Here is a 23,610-nt window from a genome sequence, read left to right as displayed (position 1 = left end):
CTCTGATCAGCCAAGATCACTAAGCAGGCCAGCCATGGGCATACATCTGGCATAACTCAAGTGCATGATACATCATCTCAGCTCAAACATACATGTGCTGTCCAAACTCTGTCTCAACCCTTGTCAATCTGCCATACCCCTCCTCTCACAAGGGGCCAGATAACTCATATCTGCAACAGACATCAAGCAGTAGAAAGAGAGATAGATGAACAGAAACGGAGCTTACCAAATTCAGCTCGTGAAACAGCACTGGAGGAAGCAACAGCACCAATTTGTACTTGCAGGCACTTGTATCCACAACCCTGCTTCACACATGTGCTTGTACTTGCCTGTATCCTCCTCCTGATGTTCACTCTTATGCTGTCCTTGAAAATACAGATCTGAAAATCAGCACTGTACCCGTCTGTACCACCTCGGGATACGTGCCAGGAGTTGTACTTGCACAAACAGTCGGCTGTCCTGATTCTGGTCGCCTGAATCTGAGTAACCACGCTTGTCCAGCACCTGTCTGCACCCCTGCAGCAACTGTACTTGCTGTACCCGGCTGCCCGTACATTGTACGGCAGCCGTACAGTACTGTACTTGCTGAAAACCTGACTGTACAGCCTGTACAGGTCCTGTGCGCAGCCAGTCCAGCAGAGAAGAAGAACACTTGCAGCAGATTTCAGCAGCAGCCTGTACTTGCAGTCGTACAGTGCTGTACGGACTGCACACGTGGGAAAGTACAGCTGATTAAGCAGAAGAAAACAGCAGCAAACACACAGAAATCAGCAGCCGCCTCCTTCCTTGTGCTTTTCCACGCTTGAGAATCCCTTTTGCTCCACGACTCCCCAAAAGGGAAGAGAGAGAGAGAGAAGAGGGAGAAACTCTCCATAAGTGGCCCTCTTCCCAAAAATAATCCCTAGGGCCCCAAACTTTAATAAGTTCCCTAGGGCCACTAAGGCCTAGGGACAAACTTTAATAAACATTAAAGTTTAATGTTTCTAGTTTCCCCCTTCACACCTAGGGATGTCCACACATCTTAAACTCTGTCCGGGCACCCCCCATGTGAATCATAAAATATTCTGACTCTGCAACCACCATGCCCACACTTGTACTGTTCCATTTTCACAGGGCCATGACATACCCCCCTCTTGAAAAATGGCAAGCGTCCTCGATTGCATTCTGGTGATGCATCAAAATATCCAAAGTGAAATATACAATATGGCAAGATCAGCGTCCCAATCTCTCTGAGCCATACGAATGTATCATCATTCAGTGCAAACCAATGGCATAGTAATAGTCCAAGTTGTATGCCACTGTGAACCATACATATCCACAAAAATCTCATGTGACTAGTACACATATATCATAGAAGTCCCATAAACAGATGTACTGTCAGCCTCAGTACCTTCGGGTGAGAGAAAATCTGCACCAAGCGACCTCTAGATGTCATCTGAGCCTGTCTGTATCAAGGGAGTGGAGGTGCTACCCCCCTCTTGAGCATCAGGTAATGCTCCAGACCCATGCTCTGCTGAACCTGAATGAGCCACAATAAGAGTCGGCTCTAACTCAAAGGCATCGAGATAAAGCTGCAAAACCTGAGGTGAATCTGTTAAGTCACCTTCCTCCATCCACTTCGCATCCATCGGTGAATAGTTCTTGAACTTCACAAGATAGCGACGGTAAACTTTACTTCGTACCTTCCTTTTTTTATGTGCCAGTATCTGCTCTGGAATCAGAACCTCATCAAGTTCCTCAACTTCCGGCTGAGCCTCATCTGATACATCCTCAGGCACATCCCCACGGAAAGGTCTAAGAAGACTCACGTGAAAAGCATTGTGAATCCTCCAGTGATCTGGTAACTTCAATCGATAGGTTACCTCACCAATCTTTTCTAAAACCTGAAAAGGCCCATAATATCGCATGCTCAACTTAGGGAATAAGCGCTCTTTACCCTTCATCTTCTTGAGTCTAGCCTTTTCAAAGCGCAAAAGAACCCAATCACCCAATGCAAACTGTAAATCACGTCTGTGACGGTCTGCGGCTTTCTTTTGCTTCTGCTGAGTTTTCTGGAGGGCCAACTTTACTCTCCGATAAGCTTCATCTAAGCTCTCCACATACTGATCAGCCTCAAAGATCTTATCCTTTGTATGCAAAATGGGTGGAACCTTCTTCCCTCCTTCTACAATCTCAAAAGGCGCCTTGCCTGTCGAGCTATGTACAATGTTGTTATATGCAAACTCCACCAAAGGAAGATACTTTTCCCATTGTTGCTTGTGCTCTGACACATAACACTTGAGAAGATCCAACACTGTAGAGTTAGCCTCTTCTGACTGACCATCTGTCTGTGGATGAAATGACGATGAAAACTTGAGAGTTGTACCCATGTTGTCGAACAACCCTCTCCAAAACAAACTCGTCATCCGTGGATCACGGTCACTAATGATAGACGTAGGCAAGCCATGATACTTGAAGATGTTCGCCATGAACAACTTCACCATATGATCCACTTTAATTGTCTTCCGCACGGGAATAAAATGTGCCTGCTTACTGAACCTGCATATGATAGTCCAGATGCCATCATTTCCCGTTTGTGTCCGTGGAAGATCAAATACAAAATCCATGGCAATGCTCTCCCAAGGTCTATCCGGAATAGGTAAAGGCTGTAATAACCCTGGGGTCTTCTGACGGTCAAACTTTACCTTCTGACATACGATGCATTGCCTCACAAAGGCATCAACATCTCTTCTCAAGGTTGGCCAATAAAAGAAAGTCTCCACTGCTTTGACCGTGGCGTCAATACCTCTATGACCTGCATACGGTGGAGCATGACTTTCAATCATAACCTTGAGTCGCAATGGCCTGGTAACACACAGTCTGCCATGCATCAATAAAAACCCATCTCTGAGAGTATAATGCTCATGCCGCTGACCCTCAGACATCATACAACCTTTCAAAATCCTCGTCATGGGCATACTGCTCTTTCATTTCATCAAGCTCATGATGATAAGCAAGTGAAACTGCAGAGACCTGTGGCTTGCGTGACAAAGCATCTGCCACTACATTCTTTTTGCCTTCCACATGCACAATCTGGAAGTGAAACATTGACAAAAAGTTTACCCAACGCATATGCTTCTTTGAAAGCTTAGTCTACGTGAGGAAGTACCCCAAGGTTTGATGATCTGTCTGCACAGTGAAATCAGCCCCAAGCAAGTAGTGTTTCCAAGTAGAAAGAGCGTGAATTACAGCCAACATCTCTTTCTCATACACTTGTAAATGCTTCTCAGCATCTTGCAAAACTCTACTCTCATAGGCTATCACATGTCCCTCTTGCATGAGAACTGCACCAATGCTACTTCCACATGCATCACACTGGACAACAAAAGCCTTTCGGAGGTCCAGTAACACCAATACTGGGTCCGAAGTAAGCTTTTCTTTGAGCTTTTTGAATGCTGTAATTTCCCGATCAACCCATCTAAACGGAGTTGCTTTCTTCGTCAAAGCATGAAGAGGCGAAGCAATTTCAGCAAAGTGCCGTATGTAACGCCTGTAATAGGAACACAATCCTAGAAAACTGCGTACATCATGCACGGTCCTCAAAGCTGGCCAATTAAGTATTTTTTTTTCCGGAAAAAAGATCCTTCTATTAGTTAATGAGAAAACGCCATATGGCTACAAAGCTCACCTCGCAAGGAGGGATAAAACACAATGAACACCTGAGCTCCCCCCCGTGGCTGGCCGCTCTCTGGGGGGGGCTACCTAGTAATACATGAAGGAGGTGAGAAAAGCCAAACTGGCGGCCGATAGTGCCAAATGACATCCTCGTCCCTCGCGGTGAGGAAAGGGCCAGGCTGCCAAGTGCGGAGGAAAGCCTTGCGGCGCCCTCTCATGCGATCCGAGTCTCCCTGGAGTTTCCCCCAGTGTCCTCTCAAGGTGTGGATGATGTCCACCCAGAGGGCCTGTATGACCTCCGCCGGTGGAGTCGTCTGGTGGTCAATGGCCTCCCTGCATCGGGCTCTCCATATGTGCCAGGCCGTCATGCTGCTGATCAACTCCCATCTCTGCCCGACCCCCTCCTGAGAGGCTGCCGAGGAGAAGTCTGGCGTCGGAACCACCGCCATCGCCCTGTCAGAGACCTGGATGGTCACACTGCCAGGAGCGTCCTCATATCCAAGTGCAGGGCCGCTATCCGTGGCCCAAGCTACCGCACCCCATGTCACCAACATCTCCCCTGGAGAACCTGCAAAAACCATCCTGAGAGCGCGCTGCCAGACCTGCTGTGCCTGTGGGCAATCCCATAAGCAGTGCCGCTGTGACTCCTGTGCATGATCGCACCGAGGGCAGGACGCTGGGTGTCTACCAAAAGCAAGCCAAGCCCCCACAGCCAATCCTCTATGCGCTGTGAGCCAGAGAAAAAGTGTCACCTTCCGGGGACGGAAGCTGGCCCAAAGGCGCTGCCAGAAGTCCCTAAGAAAGGCAGGGGAGAGCCCCTGTCGTCGCCAATGCTCGGCCGCTGCCGGGGTGCTCTCTATCCTGTGTCTCTGAATCCGCCGCCCCAGCCTCGCTGTGTACTGAAAAAAGGGAATGGCAGGGCTGGTAGGGGCCGAGTAGGGATCTCGCCAAAACCACTCCCCTGGGTCCCACTGAAGGCGAACAAGAGGCTTGCTGTCCCAAGCCCAGAGTCTCCAAGAACAATCCTCCCCTATCGAGGCCGGAGAGGGGTCTACATACCACTATCTCTGATGAAAGCCGACCACCCGAACCCTCTGAAGGATACAACCCTGGAACCCATCCAAATCTAGTCGTGACCTCTGAAGCTGGCCACCCTCTCCCACCTCGAAAGTGAGTGGGGCGACTCTCTCCGCTGTGCCGCAGACCGCTAGGAGGATCTCATGCCGAGTAAAGACACCCATCCACTGTGGAGGTGAAGGGTCCTGTAATGGGGTCCTCCACTCCCGGGGGATGGCCGCCTCAATATCCTGTCTCATCAACTCTCTGCCCCTCATCCCACTGAGTCTCCTCTCCTGAGCCTCTGGAGGCAGCTGCTGAAAACATATCCAGTCGTCTAGGGACTGGGCTGGGCCGGAGCTCAACGGGCCCCACGACACGTGAGACCGCGAGCCAACCATATGGCCACTGGGGAGACGAATCAAGGGGTTCCAGATCAATGGCTGCCTCAGGCGCTCCTCATCGGTGCCCGGGGGAGTCTGGAAGAGTGCCGGCCTCAGATGCGCCCAGGCCCTCAGAAGGCTGGCTGCAAAACGCTCCTCGAAGCCAAGGCCCACTCCTCTGGAGCGCTGCTCCGTAAAGATCCACCTGATGCTGGGGTTCCAGGGGCCGCTAAGAGACGGAGTGCGGCTGAGCATCCTGGAAACAAGAAGCTCCTTCCACGGCTCAACACCTGGCAGGAGACCACGAACTACCAGCTTGCCAAGCAAAGCTCGGCTTTGGCAAATAGGATCTACAATGCCCAGGCCGCCTCTCTCCCTCGGCTGAGTGATCACAGCCCATGCCACCTTTGCCCTAGTGGGTCGCCCATCGCCTCCGGACCAAAGAAAGTTCCTGATGAGCCTCTGCACCTGGCCAATGCACGCCCGAGAGAAGGCCCAGCAGGAAGTGATGTACCACATGGTAGCGAGCAGAACCTGGTTGGCCACCACTACGCGGCCAGCCAGAGATAAACGAGCAGTACTCCAATACAGAAGCTTCTTCCGAATGCTCAGAAGAAGGGGGGCTATCTGCTGCTCCGGAGAAATATCAATGCCCACATAGCAGCCCAAATAACGCACTGTAGTGCCGGGGGGCAGCCACTGAAAACCATCAACTGGCCTCCAAGTCGGGGGGGGCATAGAACTGACCCACAGCCCACACGACTTGTGCCAGTTGATCAAAGCGCCCGAGGCTCTGCAAAACCTGTCCATGGCTGAGGCGAAGCGGCGGAGGTTCTCCTCACCTCCCTGAAGATAGACAGCAGTGTCATCCGCAAACTCCGAGTCTAGGAGCTCCTCCGAGGTGCGGATGGGAAGCTGGAGGCCCCTCAAACCTGTATCCTGTGCCGTCAAGAAGGTGCTCATGGCCTCCGCCACAAAAAGAAAAAGAAAGGGCGCCAAGGGGCACCCCTGCCGCACCGAGCGCGAAAGCTGGAACCTCTCTCCGCACACACCCTGTATCAGCACCTGGCTATGAGCCGAAGTGTAGAGTGCAGATACCCCACGGATCCACTGAGGGGGGAAGCCCATCCTCTCCATAGTGCCTTCCAAGAAGGCCCAGTCCACCCGATCATATGCCTTCTCGAAGTCGAGAAGGAGCACCGCCAAATCCTCCTGCCGAAATCTAGCCAAGGCCGTAGCCTCCCAGAAAGAGAAAATGTTATCCAGAATGCTCCGATCCTGGATGAAGCCTGTCTGCGTGGAGTGGATGATGTCCGGAAGGTGAGGCTGAAGCCGCCTGCTGATCGCCTTAGCTAGGACCTTGTAGGCCGTGCCTAGCAAGGTGATCGGTCTCCACTGTCTAATCTCCAGTCTGTCTCCGCCCTCTTTGGGGATCAAGTGAATCAACCCCTCTGCAATGCTATCCGGCATGACTCCCGTCTCCATAATCTCCTGGAATGCCAATCTGAAGCCCCTATGAAGGAGGCCCCAGTACCTCTGGAAGAAAGCCACTGAAAGACCGTCCTCTCCTGGGCATTTGCCCCGCGGTAATGCCTGAAGAGCCTCCTCCAGCTCCGTATCCGAGAAGGGGGAGAGAAGGGAGTGCTGTAGATGGGCCGGCACAACCGGTCTCGTGAAGCTCCAGACTGCCTCCCTAGCCTCTCTCACCCTGTCGTCTGCCGGCTCAGCAGAGAGAAGAACCCTGTAAAAATCTGTGGCTATCGCCCGCACCCTGGGGGGATCCACCACAACCTGGCCATCAGCCTGACGAAGCCGCCTGAGACCCTCTCGTCTGAAGCGAGGCCCAGTTGCCTCAAAGAAATCCCGAGTCACTCTATCTCCAGCCTGAGTCCAAAAAGAAGACCGAGCATGGAATCGGAACTCCACCCGCCTCTCCTCGATGGATCTGATCTCAGTGCGAGCTGTCTCCATCTGCTCAGAGATCCAAGGACTCAGAGGATCTCTCTCCTGGAGTCTCTGGAGGGACGCTAAACTCCTCCGTAGGCTCCTCTCCTGCTCCCTGAAGGCCTCCAGACGGTCCAAGGCAGCCAGTCTGAGCATCCGACTAATCTCCTGCAAGCCACTGGCAAGATCACTGGCTGCCGAGCCTCTCCTGAACTGTAGCTCCTGCCAGACCTGCTCAACTCTGAGTGCGATCTCAGGCTCCTCTATGAGACAATCAGGAATCCGGACGCTCTGGCCCCGCTCTCCTCTCGAAGGGTCCTCAATCTGGAGAAGCACTGGGAAGTGGTCTGAAAAGGAGGAGCCAGCAAGTATGCCCACAGTGCCGCCTCTATCACAGGCCCACTCATCAATGTAGAATCTGTCGATGCGGGAAAGGTTAACGCCTGTGGCTCGTCTATCCGAGCGCGAGAAAGATAGACTCCCCTGCAACCTGCCAAACTCCGGGAGAGTCCACGGATCCTGGCCTCTCACCTGTAGCACTAGCTCCTCCCAGGCAGCTAGCTCTGGCCCATGAATGGTCTCCTGGCTGCCCCCCATCCTATCCTCTGCGTCCTCCAGCATGTTGCAATCCCCTCCTAGGCACCAGTGGTCTGCCAAGGGGAGGGACTGCCTGATGGTGCTCCAGAACTCGGCTCTCCCGGACGCCCCGTTAGGGGCGTAGAAGTTGAGGAAGCCAATGCGGTCTTCCCCAACCCGAAGGATGACCCACTGCGCTCGACCCTGAACCAGAGTGCCAGAGTCCACAACCTCAGAAAGAAGCTGCTCGCTGACTGAGATGCATACTCCGCCCTGGTTCCCCTGGGGGCCATATGCCGGGGACCAAAAAGTGTGACTCCTGCCTGGCAAGATCTTCCCGCAGATGCGGGTACGCCCGGCAGAAAGGTGGTGCTCCTGGATGAAAAGAATATCTATGGGTCCTCCAACGAGAGCCCTCTGGATCTCCTGACGAAGTCTGCCCCGACCAATGTGGCAGCGATGTCCACCAAGACCCTGGATGTTCCATGAGAGGATCCTCATGGATGAGCTGAGGCAAGTGAAGAAGCCGCCACTGGCTCACCCCTCTCAGCCGGCCCGGATGATCTGCCCTCCACTCTAGGAGTCTTGGGCGCCGGCTTGGAGGGAGAATAATCACTGTCTGTCCGGGTGCGGAGTCTCTCCAGAAAGAGGGTGACCTGTGTCTGAGTCCAGCCCCACTCCGCCTTCGCCCTATCCAGAGCATAGGCGTGAGACCAATCCTCTGCATATAAGTACCTAAAGGAAGGCTGCACCCTCGGGGCGGCATGGAGGAGAATCAGTAGCACCGCCTCAACTGATGTGTGGACCGGATCCACCCGCCAATCTCCTATACCAAACAGGCTCATGCGGGCTGAGTGAAGTCGGGTCTGCAGTAGATCCGTGAGCCCCAGGTCGCTGAAGTGGTGAGAAAACTCCAGTATCTGGTCACGCAGAACTTCCTCTACAGAGCTGCAATCCCAGGCTGTGTCTGGGGCAACGCTGAGAGGAAAGGAGAAGGCCACCATGCTGCTCACCACTGAAGGAGAACGCGAGGGATGGCACACCACGCAAACTCGCAGGGGCGCGACCAGAGTCTCGAATGGGCCAGCATCCAGCTGGAGGCACCTGAAAAAACTGTAATCCACTGGTAGCCCCATCACTCGCGGGGGCCCCCCAGGGGAGGCTGGGGCGAACTCTGTGGCGGGTGAAGCGAGGATCGCCATCTCCACCGGCCCGGAGTGGCGGTGAAACAGCCGCTGGACTGAGCTCTGGCCTACCCAGCTGCGCTGCCCCGGGGCAGTGGGTGGTCTGGCGAAGTATCCTGGAGAGGCTGAAGGAGGGATGGGGGCGCGCGGCGAGGAGGGGGGAGAGCGAGGGGAGGATGGAAAGGCATCTGCCAGAGGATAGGAGTCAGGGGGGGCCGCCGGGGGAGGAGGGAGGGGGGGGGGCGGGGGGGGGAGGGGGGGAGGAGGGAAGAGTGCTCTCCGGGTGGGGGGGAGGGGAGCCGGGGGTCGCAGAGTGCGGCCGGGGATCCTCAGGGAACTGCTCCAAGGAGGGGGCGGGGCCCCCCGCGGGGGGAGGCGGGAGTGGGGTCTCCACGTGGGAGACTCCTCCATCGGCCTCAGCAACGGGCACTGAGACTGAATCCTCGTCCATCGGGGTGGGACCTACCGGCCGCCTATCCCTGACTGGAGCATAAATGCGGGTAGGTGCCTGTGGGCCAGCCGGAGTCGCCCGTCCACCATCCTGTCCGCCAGCCTGCGCTGCCTGCTGGCGTCTGCGACGGTCCCTACGAGCCGGGCGTTTCCGCCGGCGAACCTCCTGCCAGCCTCCAGCCTCCTGAGTCTGTGCGGCGTCCTCCGCCGGAGCCTGCTCGTCCGATGGTGGCGCCTGCTGTGACGAGCCAGAGATGTCCGGTCTCGGAGGTGGATGGCCACCTCTCGGGTCTCCCGCAGGGGGTCCAGAGGCAGCAAAGCGTGAAGGATTAGCCCCCTTGCGGGGACAGGAGCGTGCGAGATGGCCCATCTCCCGACATATGAAGCACTGACCGGGGAGGCCCGAATACTCCACGCGCTGAATCAGATGTCCTCCAGAAAGACAAGGGAGGAGGATCGTCTTCGGGAGGGACTCCGGTGACGAAACAACAACACGAATGGCCGGGAGTCCTGCTGCCCGAGCAACCACTGAAGCCGCGGTCTGTGGCACCTCCACCACCTGCCCGAAAGCCTTGCCTATGGCCGGCAGGAGGGGCAAGTACTCCCTTCGGAGACCTGGAAAGCAGACGGTGATGGGGAATCCAGTCGCGCCTGCCAGTGGATCAGACGATGGGTCGAAACCGTGTGTCCATCGCGCCAAGAACGCCCGAGAGGAGCGTAGGGCAATGGGGCTCCGAGCCAGCACCCTCTGAGCTGCTGGTGGGGACTCGAACTCCACCTGGTAGTAGCCGCGGCCTAAAAAATCCACGCTGACGATTCTGGCAGTCTCGCCGATGAGGCTACCCTGAAGTAGGTCGCGTAACTCTCTCCGCATTGGGCGGCTACCCACCACCTTGCAAACCAAGGAGGAGGCCTCCAAAGAAGAAACGGAGGACGCGAGAAGCTGCTGCTCTGCATCTGAGAAGTCTAGTCGAAGACCTGTATCGGTCGGGGCTGACGGAGAGGCTGCCATGGAGTCCTCCTAGGGGAAAAAGACCAGGTACTGGCTGAATCGACGAGACGAACCCAAGAAAGACCACGCCACTCCGCTGAAGACGCCGAAAAAAACAAAAAACGGGGGGGGGGGGGGGGATGGGGGGGGCTGAGGCAGGGAGAAAGGGAGAGGCAGGGACGGGGGGCGGAGAAGCCGACGACGCAAGGAGGGGGGGGAAAGGAGGTGGAAAAAGGCGGGCGGGGGGGGGGGGAGAGAGGCGGAGGAAGAAAGATGGCGAGGGGGGGGCTGCGCAGAGAAGGCGAGAAAAGGGGGGGGAAGTGGAGGGCGGCGCGGAAGAGGAAGGCCGGGGGCGGAAGGGTCTGGCTCAGGCGGGGGGCAGAGGTGAATCCTGGCCAATTAAGTATTGCTTCCACCTTTGCTGGATCCATACGGACTCCATGACTAGACACAATATGTCCCAAGAAATGTATCTCCTGCAAGAAAAACTCACTCTTCTTGCCATTAACCACCAATCTATGGTTTTTGAGTTCTGCAAACACAATGGCCAAATGCCTTCTATGCTCTTCCTCAGTTTGTGAATGCACAATCATATCATCAAAGAATGTGCCCACAAACTCTCTATGAGGTCTGAAAATCCTGTCCATCATTCTGTTAAATGTAGCAGGTGCATTTGTCAAACCAAAGGGCATAACCAAGAACTCATACAACCCAAATGTGGTTCGGAATGCTGTCTTATGCACATCCTCGGGTCTAATGCGTATCTGATGATACCCGCTTTTCAAGTCAATACGACTAAAAACTGTGGAGCCCTGTAAGCGGTCCAAGATGTCATCAATCCTCGGTATGGGGAATCGATTCTTGATGGTATTCTTATTGAGCGCCCTGTAATCAGGCTTAGTTCCGTACGTCGTACGACTGAAATCGTACGTACTTGTTGTACGGTACGGTACCGTACGGATTCGTACGATACCGTACGATTTTTTTTTTTGGGGTCGTCGTTGTTGTTGTTGTTGTTGCTGTTGCGTGGAGCAATGTCAGTCTTCTAGAGAGCCATTCATCGCCATTTGCAGCCTATAGGGAGCTGTTTGTCAGCGTGTGCACTTGCCATTGCCATATTAGGCAAGCGATCATATTGCCTGATGAGGAGGACGAGGCAATCTTCATGGAGCTCTATAGTGAGCTTGTGGCAGCAGATACTCGCAGCACCAGGAGTCAGCATGGACGGGGGCCCGAGCAGTTGGAGTTCATAGGCCTCCGCCTTCGGCATCGGCAAAGGGTGGCCTTCGCACATATGTGAGGCGGGGATCCTCGAGCTCCAATCCCCGCCTTCATGATGATATTCCATTGCCCCCTCATGATGATACCCCACTGCCTAGAGAGCCCTTGTTTGATGATGATGGCAACCTACTTAGCGAGAATGATCCCCAGAGTGTCTCGTCCACCTTCGAAGAGTCCTCTTCAGAGAACTCTCTTGATGGACACTCTAGTAGTGATCATGTTGATGATCATGCAGATGTTGGTGATGATGTAGACTTTTGATATGTTATAGCTCTCTAGGCATTGGGCATCTATCTCCTTCTAGCCCATCGATGATGTATTGTAGTATGTAGTATCATGTATGTACGCATGTTGGCGGTCGCCCATGCCATGAGTTTTTGGCCTATCCTTTTGTAGCAATTTTGTACTCTAATGGCATGATGACATTATGTTCATGGTTCTACTATTTTGTAACTTCTTGTCTACAATTTTTAAGTTTAGGAAGTATTTAAAAAAAAAAAAACGTACTAATATCGTACCGTACCTCAAAAAATTTTAAGGTACCAATTAGTACCGTATTTTATCGTACCGTACCGTACCGTACCTTTCGTACTAACTAACCATGCCTGTAATCAATACACATGCGCCAAGAACCATCCTTCTTCTGCACTAAGAGCACAGGTGAGCAAAAGGGTGATGAGCTAGGCTGAATCAACCCCTTGTTTAGAAGCTCCTGCACCTGACTCATAATCTCTTCCTGTTGGGCTGCACTAACACGGTACGGCGGTCTATTCGGTGGAGTACTACCAGGAATCAGATCTATGGCATGATCTTCTGGCCTCTCAGGAGCTAATTCTCCTGGCAATGACTCGGAAAAACAGTCTTGAAACCCACTTAAGAAATCAGCCTTGTCCTTATCTAACATAGACAAATTAGGCTTAGACTCATCATCCTGTGCATCCTTTACATAAATCAAGTACGCGAAAAGATGCTTTTTCATTACTGATGAAATCGCCGAAGCGGATACAATAGGTACAGATTCCCCTTTGAGTTTTACATCCAATACATGTTCTTTTCCTCTATGAGTCAGAGTAATTTTCCTATTGTAAGTATCCACCACCGCATGTACCCTGTGGCACCATGGCATCCCCAACAAAACATCACAGCCATCCAAAGGCATGATGAAGAACTCCTCGCTGTCCACATAACCCTGCAAATGAAGCCGAAGCTTCCCAATGATAGGAGTAACGGGTTCTGCATACCCTGGACAAGCCATATTTGCCTCATGTAACGGCCCCATCTCCTCTGCGCGAATCCCCAATCGGCCAGCCAAATCTGGTGAAATGAAGTTGGCTCTAGCACTTGTGTCAAAGAAGATCAAAGCATTCTGATCTCTCACTTTGCCCCATGCCCTGCACAACTCTGTAGCTTCACCACCTAGCTGCTCCCCCACAAGATCAGGAACTAAGCCTGCAGAAGGCTTTGGTTTCTTTGGCTTGGGCTCTCCTTTATTGTCAGGGTCCTTTTTGGACGTTCTTTTGGGACAATTGAATGACATATGCCCCTCTTCAGTACAGTAAAAACACTTTTGAGCATCTCTCAAAGCCTGTCTTTCCTCAGAAGTCCTTTTGGGCATTGGCAACTTCTTATACTTTGTCTCTGAAGACCCTTTAGTATCACGAGAAGCATGCCCAAATTTTTCAGCTTTCTTGCCCAATTTCTTACTGCCTTTAAACCCAGATGAACCACCTGTGAGTACGCATTAGCTGTCATAGCATTTTCAATCATCTGTGACATGTTCGTTACTCTTGTCTTTATACAATAATCTCGTACCTCTTTGGGCAGCCCACAACAATATTTCTCAACCTGCTCAGATAAAGGTACGGCACGATAAGAAGTCACTGGGAGAAGAGCTTCCCAAAACTTCTTGTTATAATCCTCCAAACTATCACACTTTGAAGCATCCAGCTTGTGCCATGCAGTCATAACATCCACCTCAAATGTAGATGTGAGCCATACGGAAGAGAAAACCTGTTTGAATTGGACCCATGTAGTGGGTGCTATGCCCTGCAAAAGAAGAGTAGACCACCACTGCAAAGCATTGCCCTTGAGAAAAGTGGCAGCTTTCCTCACCTTTGAGGACTCTGTGTAATTCCCACCAGAAAAAGCAGCATCAAACTGCTGTAAAAAGGTAAGTGCCTTCAATTTATTCTTGGCCCCACTGAAAGTGTCAAACTTCACTGCAGCTCCCCCTTGTAATCCTTCGCCTTTCCCATAGGCGTTAGATTATCATATGGAAGTGGCTTCGCAAGATTGCTGCCCCCAACATTCATACCCATCATTGGGTCAACATTTCCCATTCCCATGCCAGGCATACCATACATTCCAGCCATGTTTCCATACATTCCATTATGCATACCTGGTTGCATGCCACCAAACATATTGCCTTGCATCCCAGGTTGCATGCTTCCAAATACATTTCCAGCCATACCGGACTGCATACCACCATACATATTCCCCTGCATGCCAGGCTGAAAATTGGCTCCAAAAGGCCCATACATACCCATGCCTCCCTGAGGGTAACCCCCAGTCATGGATTGGAACACCGAGCCACCACCAAAATAACCTGGATGCATATTCTGCTGAGGAATAGGTGGCTGTGCATAGAAGGAACTCTGAGAGTTTGCACCATAAGCATGCTGCATATTCGGAAACTGGCCAAAAGATGGTTCCTGTGGGATGGCACCACTATGACCCTGTGGAAGATTCTTCGAACGAACCTTCTTCTTCTTTTTCTGGGGCTCTGTGCGGGGCTCTGTGCGAGATCTCAAAAATTCAGCAAATCTCTCGCTCTGAGTGAGCTGCATAAAAGTATCCATAACACTAGCCAAGCGATCTTTGAACCGAGCATCATCATCCTCTTTACCATGCACATCTTCTGGCTGTGTTACATCCTCATAAGGCTCAACATCTGCAGCCTGTTCTCCTACAAAAATATCCTCAGATACATCTCTTTCAGGAGAAGTCTCTTGCTCTTCTTCTTCATGATAGAAGTACTCTTCCTCTGTATCAGACATGTTTGCTGAATTTTCAGCGATGGCTTTCTTCAAAGCAACCACGAGCTCACCCCCTTCAGAAAGTTGATGATTGGTCCCGGGGACGGAACCTTGAAACCGGCCTCTGATAGAAAACCAGAGTGCGGTAGAAGCAATCACCCGTCCACTTGTAGTCTAGATGATGAAACAAAACAGATTGGAGCTAGAGTGCCCAAATCTGAAAACACAGCGACACCTGTTGGCCCCAAAGCTTGGCGCCCCTTGCGGTATTTCTTTATTCAATCATAATAAAATGAATGGCTGAGTACAACACAAAGATCAGCCAAGAGTTTACACCTGTATATCCAATCTGACGGCCCACAAATCCTTCTCAGCACAGAGGATCTATGCACACAGATCTGTGTTCCACAATAACACACTGTGCCTCCCTCTGATCAGCCAAGATCACTAAGCAGGCCAGCCATGGTCATACATCTGGCATAACTCAAGTGCATGATACATCATCTCAGCTCAAACATACATGTGCTGTCCAAACTCTGTCTCAACCCTTGTCAATCTGCCATACCCCTCCTCTCACAAGGGGCCAGATAACTCATATCTGCGACAGACATCAAGCAGTAGAAAGAGAGATAGATGAACAGAAACGGAGCTTACCAAATTCAGCTCGTGAAACAGCACTGGAGGAAGCAACAGCACCAATTTGTACTTGCAGGCACTTGTATCCACAACCCTGCTTCACACATGTGCTTGTACTTGCCTGTATCCTCCTCCTGATGTTCACTCTTATGCTGTCCTTGAAAATACAGATCTGAAAATCAGCACTGTACCCGTCTGTACCACCTCGGGATACGTGCCAGGAGTTGTACTTGCACAAACAGTCGGCTGTCCTGATTCTGGTCGCCTGAATCTGAGTAGCCAGGCTTGTCCAGCACCTGTCTGCACCCCTGCAGCAACTGTACTTGCTGTACCTGGCTGCCCGTACATTGTACGGCAGCCGTACAGTACTGTACTTGCTGAAAACCTGACTGTACAGCCTGTACAGGTCCTGTGCGCAGCCAGTCCAGCAGAGAAGAAGAACACTTGCAGCAGATTTCAGCAGCAGCCTGTACTTGCAGTCGTACAGTGCTGTACGGACTGCACACGTGGGAAAGTACAGCTGATTAAGCAGAAGAAAACAGCAGCAAACACACAGAAATCAGCAGCCGCCTCCTTCCTTGTGCTTTTCCACGCTTGAGAATCCCTTTTGCTCCACGACTCCCCAAAAGGGAAGAGAGAGAGAGAGAAGAGAGAGAAACTCTCCATAAGTGGCCCTCTTCCCAAAAATAATCCCTAGGGCCACTAAGGCCTAGGGGCAAACTTTAATAAACATTAAAATTTAATGTTTCTAGTTCCCCCCTTCACACCTAGGGATGTCCACACATCTTAAACTCTGCCCGGGCACCCCCCATGTGAATCATAAAATATTCTGACTCTGCAACCACCATGCCCACACTTGTACTGTTCCATTTTCACAGGGCCATGACAATAAGTTTCTCTCCCTCTCTTTCTCTCTATCTCATAGGCCCATATAGCCTAAGTTGAGCTCAGCCCTCATCTTGAAACGGACCATGGCTAGAGAGATGTCCTGGGGATCATCACGTCCTGATTGCAATAAGCGATGATAGTGTTATAAGTAAACCAACAATAAGCAATGATAGTGTTATGATACTGTTTCCATGACAAAGTGCCAAACAATGAAAGAGAAGGAGTAGGCAGCACGAGGCACACTGTAGGTGCAGCCAAGATCCTAGAATATGCAGAAAATGAGATGATACAATTGAGAGCAAAGCCCATGCTTCTCACGTAGTAGGAATCTCCCAGCACAAAGAGAGAACACGATGTTTGTCTCTCTTAGCTCGTCGGGGCCATGGCTCCTCCGCTTCGGGTTTAGCCATGTCCAAGCCTGTGGGGTTCTAGACCACACTTTCCCAATCGGCCTCTTGCAAAACAACAGGCGGACGATAGACAGGGTCCAAGAGATCCCATGGCTTCGTTGACTCCAAGTCATTACTAGCCACTGGTTCCATAGCCACGGCTTGTCATCTATCGGCGTGTAAAGTTCACTGAACACAAGTAGTCTACAACGTGGTTGTCATGAGGTTAGTCTTGCCTTTCATCATGGGTGTCCACAGCTATAGGTGCCCAATCACAACGTTCAGCCAAGAAAACAGTCCAAAAAGTGCTTGGAGACCATGACAACCATGATGGAAGGCACAAAGAGAGAACACGATGTTTGTCTTTCTAAGCTCATCGGGACCATGGCTCCTCAACTTCAGGCTTAGCTATGTCCATGCATGTGGGGTTCTAGACCACACTTTCCCAATCGTCCTCTTGCAAAACAATGGGTGGAGGATAGGGTCCAAGCGATCCCCATGGCTTCGTTGACTCCAAGTCGTTACTAGCCACTGATTCCATAGCTACAGCTTGTTGTCTATCGGCGTGTAAAGTTCACCTAACACAAGTTGTCTACAACCTGGTTGTCATGAGGCTTGTCCTGCCTTCCATCATGGGTGTCCATAGCTATAGCCGTCCAATCACAACTTTCAGCCAAGAAAACAGTCCAAAAAGTGCTTGGAGACCACTTGGCAAATCTTGCAAGAAAGAGAAAAAAGATGGTCACACTATGCTTGTAGTAGAGGCTGCGCTTTTTCTGCAGAAACCTGTGCCCAAGCACATCCTCATGTTAGGGGGTTGAGATGGGCATTTCCAAGGCCAAACTTACAAAGGCAAGCTTCCAAATTTAGTATTCACTTACACCCTTTTTAGGCATTAAAAAGTGCAAAACGTGTGCTTGAATTCTTTTTTGCCCAAAAAATAGTATTCATACTACTTTTGGCTTCGTGCCCTTGCCTTTTTAAAGCATGCCCTGCAGTGCGTCCAGCTGAGCTTCTACTCGCAGCCTTATGAAGGCGTTGCCATAACCATGGGCAAAGCCCAGACTGTACAACAGCCCTTACAGGCGGCCTAGTCTGTATGGCAGCCCCCCACTGATAGTTTTGGGCCTTACATATATAGCTAGCCCAGCAGCATGCTACAGCCCACCTTCTGTTTTCTCCTCGGCAGCAAGCAAACGCTCTCACACGAGTAGCTCACCTATTTACACGTGAGCCCCCAAAGTCGGTCACAGCCAAAGAGCATGTCACAGTCCTGTGACCAAACCTTAACAGAAGTCTCCCTCTCATGCGCATTTGTAGACCCACACATATCCAACTAACACTATCTTTCCCTTTCATGCTGGGCCTCTCCCTGTCCTCCGTCCTTAGGAAACAATCCCTTGGCTTGATTTTGGAGATGGATTTCTCTCGGCCTGATCTTGGAGATGGATTTCTCTCCCCTTTTCGGAGTTCCTCATGATTTATGTCAACAGTTCTGGCTCTAATACCAATGTCAGGACCACATACGTGGAAACCTGAAAGGGTTAGAATGACCTGCATCAAATCTGAGATTGATGATCATGATAGCTTGTGGCTAGCGACTCTCCTACCAGCCATAGGCTCCTTACCGGAACCACCCTGAGTCTGAGGTTAGATCGCCATGAGCCAGCGAAGCCCCAACAGCACGGCTGGGCGTCCCGTGACCGCCTACGTGCCTCGAACCACATATTACATTCAATATGTGGTTTATACTGTTGAAAGCACCTTACAACCAAAATCACATCCGCACCAACTAGGCTCCCTACCAGAACCACCCCTGAGAGGTTAGATTGCCATGAGTCAGCCAAGCCCCAACAGTGCAGCTTGGCGTCCCATACCACCAGACCACGACCGCCTGGCTGCCTGGCACCACATATTAAGAGCATTGTAAGGTTCGCCTTGGATGATTACAGCCCTAGGTAGCATCTTTGTGACCCATAAATAATTATCATCCCATTCAATATGTGATTTGAACTGTTGAAACCACCTTACAACCAAAATCACGTCCGCACCAACTAAGGGTGTGACTAAGAAATCGCGTCTAAACTGCACCTACGGGAATACCAGAGTTGCACTCATGGCATTGTAGACTCATTTCCATGACTAAATCCGGTGACTGTCCTGTCTACTGGTGTCAAATCTAAGCGAGCTTGTTAAGCAAGCCACTTTGCAATGGCGTCTTCGGTACTACCGCAATCAAACAAGGCTACAATTGGGAGGCCTCTCCAAGTGCCACGACACTTTGTGAGATGCCTCTCATACCTAGAGTCCCCTCCATCTGATCTTCATGCTTTGGGAGGTTCCCTCCTGCGAAGGCTAGTGCTTGAGGGTTTCCCTTCTGCTTAGCTTCCAGCTCTTAATGGGTTCCCTCCTATGGTTTTGATCCTATTCTCCCCACCGGGTAGATGAGGGAGGCTCCATTGGTTCGGGCTTCACAACCACTGCCTGAGTCGTGGTTGGAAGTTTCTTGGGGCAAGTCTGTGAGGTGTTCTCCAATGTGCCGCACCAAAAACAATGACCCTCCTGGCTTACATGCGAGAGATGTGGATGTTGCATTTTAGAAATGCCTTTGTGAGCTTGGAGCCTCTCATGAAGAATGCCGAGTCCATGGAATGACCCTCACATTGATAATGGGCATTTCATTTGGTCCAACTGTCCACCAATCATGCCTGCTTTGGCTTTTTGGCCAAGGGTGATCTTGGGTGTGTTCGTGGTTGGCTTAGAGCTCGAGGCTTTGGAAGCTTGGCATGGGGCTGCCCTTGTCTGGGTTTGGGGATTGGTCCGAGCCCTTTGCAATGGCATTCGATGCCTTGGGTAAGTTGGGTTTTAACGGTATTAGGCTTTTTCCACCATTGTACTTTGTCTCATCACTCTGTGCGCCGCCTTGAATTCCATGGGCTGACACACCCACTGATTTGCGCGTCTAGCCCATACATGAATTGCCCACTATTGTCCGCATGATATTTTCCCAACTATAAGGCCAGGTGACTGACCTTGTTGGCAAACTGGAGGACGGTTTGCAAACTCTGGCATAAACCCTGGAACTTGTCCTCGAGTCTCTCAAAGTAACACGCCGGTAAAAACCGCCGTCGCAAATCCATGACAAACTTGTCCCACTCATAGTCTGCAACACCGAACTTGGTGTGGGCGGAGGATCAACCTTGCCACCAAACGATGGTGTCTCCTCTCAAATGATAGTTAACCAAAACCAACTTTTCCTTATCCATCCTCTATACTGCAGAAAAATATGCTTAAATTGATGTAACCAATAATGTAAAACAGTAGGGTTGAGTTACCGTCATACTTACTAAAGGTCATAGGGTTCCTTGCACTCGGAGAAGCCGATGTTTTTTTTGGGGTCGAGGGTGGAGAGGAACCAATCATACTCCCCTTGTTGTCATGCATCGTCTTTCGCTGCTTGCTTTCGTTGCAGATCCTCGATTACATGTTGTTGCCGCTCATTGTCACATTGTTGGGCCTTGAATGGTAGGTCCAACTGGTGCATGGCGGTCTTGTGAGCATGGTTGAGCTTTTGCATAGCAAAAAAATGCTCGTGGGTTAATGAAGAAGAAGGGGTTGGAGAAGGGGGTCGGGGTGTGGGTTTGCTGTTGGACAGCTGGCTTACGGTTTGCAAAAGCATTGTTGGCATACGGTTCGCAAAAGCTGTTCAGACAGAACGCTAATTGGGATGGTTGCCAGATGGGCACCCCACTCCGGATGGTTTTGTCCATTGATGCTACCAATTCCTCTTGTACTTCTTGCTCTCTCTCATCCTCAGAAGTGGCCAAAGTGGGAGCAATTATGTTCCTGATTGCAAATAAACCATCCACTATGGGTGTGGGGCCTGGGCTGCACTTACAAGATGCCTGGAGCACTAGTAAACCATCCACACACAAGGCCAGTGTGGGCTGCTCTTACAGGTAACCTTGAAGCACTATAAACAATCCACAGAAGAGGAAAAATTTCTGGCTGAATTCTTTGACCATGCATCAAAGCTCTGATACCAATGATGCATGCGGAAGCTTGAAGGTAGAATTGTTAACTCGACTAGAGCGAAATTCAGCTTTCGTAAACGTGATGATTAGCACATGAACAAGTGAAAGAGAGAGACACAATAGAGAGTAAAGCATATTGAACCCCAAATAACCTTTTAAAGGCGCCCCCCCCTCTCCTTTATTTTGTTGTATTCCTGAATGTGTAAGGGACTGACAGGGGTGCTAATCAGCACCAAGACACTGACGTGGAGTCCTGGATGTGTGCACAACACCTTGAAGAGAGGGTGTTCTGGCCTCCTTGCTGAACTGTGGGGCAGCACCTGGGCCGCTTATCCTCTTGGAGACCTCCTACGTGTTGGGTATAGGTAAATGCTGCTGGTCGCCTAGCTTCAGATCTCCTTGCTTGCGTTTTCCTACCTGTGGGCTGCCTGGGGCATTTCAAGGTGTTTCTTCCTCCTGCATACTAGAAATGAGTTGAAATTGTGGGATACCCGTGATGCCTTACCTCTCATGACTAGGCACATGTTGTGCTTGATTGTTAAGCTGGTACTGACGAAACCACTTCATGCCTAAAATCATGTCTACACCTGTCAAGGGTGTGACTATGAAATCATACACGAAAGCCCTCTTTTGGCTCACTAAACTAACGATACACATTGTGCATGCTCGTGCCAAAACAGGCTATGGCTGTGTCTAGTGGAGTCAACTCCTTTTGAGTTTGTTGGGAAACTCGCGTGGAGGTAACTCGACTGCCACAATCAACCAAGATTGTGATCAGTTGGTCTTCTATAAGACCATGACACTTGAGGGTTTTTCTGCATTCAGGCTGTTTTCAGGGTTATTTCTTTTTGAAGAAGGTAGGAGGGTGTGCCTACAACTGTGCATAAGAGGAATCTACCTCCATCACCAGAGTATGGGTCCTGAAGTGTAGTGGTATCTTGCTCAGCAGCGTTGATACTAATTGTGGCTAGTTTATGCTCGTATTTTGCAGCGCAATATCCTGTGGCCATGAGGCAAAGTAAATTGTGCTGACAGGTGGCTGATATCTATATTTTGGGAAATTAGGCTAATGATTGTTATCTATGATTGTTAGTTGGTCTTTACACTAGGGTCGTCATATTGCTGCATGTTTGTATTCTAAGAGTAGACTCTCTGGAATAGGACATATCTGTGTGTTTCTTGCAAGAGAGCAAGGGGTGGTTGGACTGACACACTTTCTATATCTTTTCTTGACAGTTCCTGCCTTCCATATTTAAATTACTTCATCATAAGACCACTGCAATGAATGGTCAAACATCATGATCTAATTGAAAGTGTTGTTTTTTTTTGTGTGTTGGGGGGAGCTGTCATTCACAGGTGCTGGACATCAAGCCAACTATAGTAGCCTTTAACATGCTTTTAGATGGTTACGGGAAACAAGGTCTTCATGAAGATGCGCTTCAAATCTTTGAAGAGATTCGTAAGAATGGCTACAGGCCCAGTGTTGTTACCTTTAGCTCCATCATTTCTGCAATGGCGCAGGTGGAGAAATTTGACAAAGCAGCACAATTATACAGGAGAATGCGGAAGGAGAAGATTCAACCTAACCTGCACACATACATCACCATAATTCGTTGCTATACCAAGCGCAACTGGACAAGGGAAGGGCATAAGGTAACACTAGAATTAAGTGCCATGTAGGCTTTGAGATCAGAAAGTTTTAGATGTTGCTCACCATTTCTAGAAGATCTTGAAGACTCTCCATTGTGTCAGCATAGTATTGATCGTCTCTGCAACTTGCAGATATACAACACCATGAGGAAAGCTCCGGTTCAGATGACAGAGGCAGCTTATGGGACTGCCTTAGCACTCTATGTGGAGGGTAACTGGTATCGTCATGCAGCTGCTCTACTCAAAGAAATTGAGAAGGAAGGGGTAACTTTGGATGCAGCAGCCCATGGTTTGCTGATTCAGTCTTTTGGTATTCTAGAAAACAAGCTAACTCCGTTGGCGAGGGCAGTACAGGAAAGTGAGCTGGAGGTCTGCAAGTTGCTGACATCGCTTTTTATCACTAAGGTGGAAAATCACGAGCTGGAGCCCAAGCGTATAGAAGCAGTATTCTCGTTTCTTGAGAAATGGAAAGAGGCAGACAGCCTTGAAGCCAAGGCATTTGTTTATAATGCATTTATGGAATGTTTCTGGAAAAAGGGTTTCAAAGACTTGGCCAAAAGGATATTGGGCTTGGCAAGGGAGGTCCATGCAGGATACACTCGACCTCAATTACATGAGATAGATTGGGTTCTTGATGTAAGGGGTCTCTCTGTGGGAGGGGCCAAAGCTGCTTTGATTGAATGGCTTACTAGTGTGGGTGATGACAAGGAGGTGGCGGATGATTTGAAGATGGTAGTCATTACTGGTGATGACTTCCTACTCAATGTTGCTCAAGACAACAGGGTTCTGAAAGGGGCCTTAAGCTCGATGCTGGGAGAACTTGGCTCTCCTTTTGTGGAATCACCGCAGGATTCCAAGAAGCTTGAAGCTAGTGCATCTGATGTATTGAAATGGGTTTCTAATGACGAAATCAAGGAGGCAATGAGCCTTGCTGATTCGCATTAAGAGGGTGATCCATGAATGAGTCTCAGAGTGTTTCTCCTCTCCCCCTAATCAATAATAATGCATGCAGTTTTTCTTCTCTGATATCGATTTAATTTCAACCATGTTCTTGATAGTGGGTTTTGATGAAAATAAATTTAGCACTTTCAACATTCCTTTGAACTCATCTAAGTAGTGTTCATGATGCCTCAATACCATGGGCTCTAAACCATCATCAAATAATATTATGATCCTAGAGTGGGCTCTAAACCATCATCAAATAATGTTATGATCCTAGAGTACAAATAAGTGGAAGTTCATTTCAAATATGTTATGGATTTCACAAGTTGCTATTCTTAGTCATAGCACTATATCTCAATTAATAATGCCTTGACCATTGCCACGCTTTCCTTCATTCATCTACTCATCAACCAGTTTTAAAGCTAAAGTTTTCTTAATCTTAACCCTCTAACTCCGCATGGTAATTTTGATTGTTTTTTTTTTCAATTGTTAACATTGAAAAATACATTAAAGGATT

General features: G+C 50.2%; 1 protein-coding gene across 1 annotated transcript in view; it reads left to right on the top strand.

Moving 5' to 3' along the window:
* The window catches only part of LOC147617694 (uncharacterized), a 63,676-nt gene extending 40,478 nt beyond the window's left edge, over window positions 1-23,198 (top strand). The window contains exons 3-4 of the mRNA XM_086775942.1: window positions 21,858-22,154; window positions 22,284-23,198. Coding sequence (XP_086632068.1) covers window positions 21,858-22,154; window positions 22,284-23,096 — 1,110 coding nt within the window. The 3' untranslated portion in view covers window positions 23,097-23,198. The remainder of the gene's footprint in view (window positions 1-21,857; window positions 22,155-22,283) is intronic.
* Window positions 23,199-23,610: the final 412 nt, after the last annotated feature.

The sequence above is a fragment of the Cibotium barometz genome, chromosome 36 (genome assembly GCF_041138505.1).
Source record: "Cibotium barometz isolate CiBa-2024 chromosome 36, ASM4113850v1, whole genome shotgun sequence".
NCBI lineage: Eukaryota > Viridiplantae > Streptophyta > Polypodiopsida > Cyatheales > Cibotiaceae > Cibotium > Cibotium barometz.
This window is presented reverse-complemented; position numbering and strand designations above follow the sequence as displayed.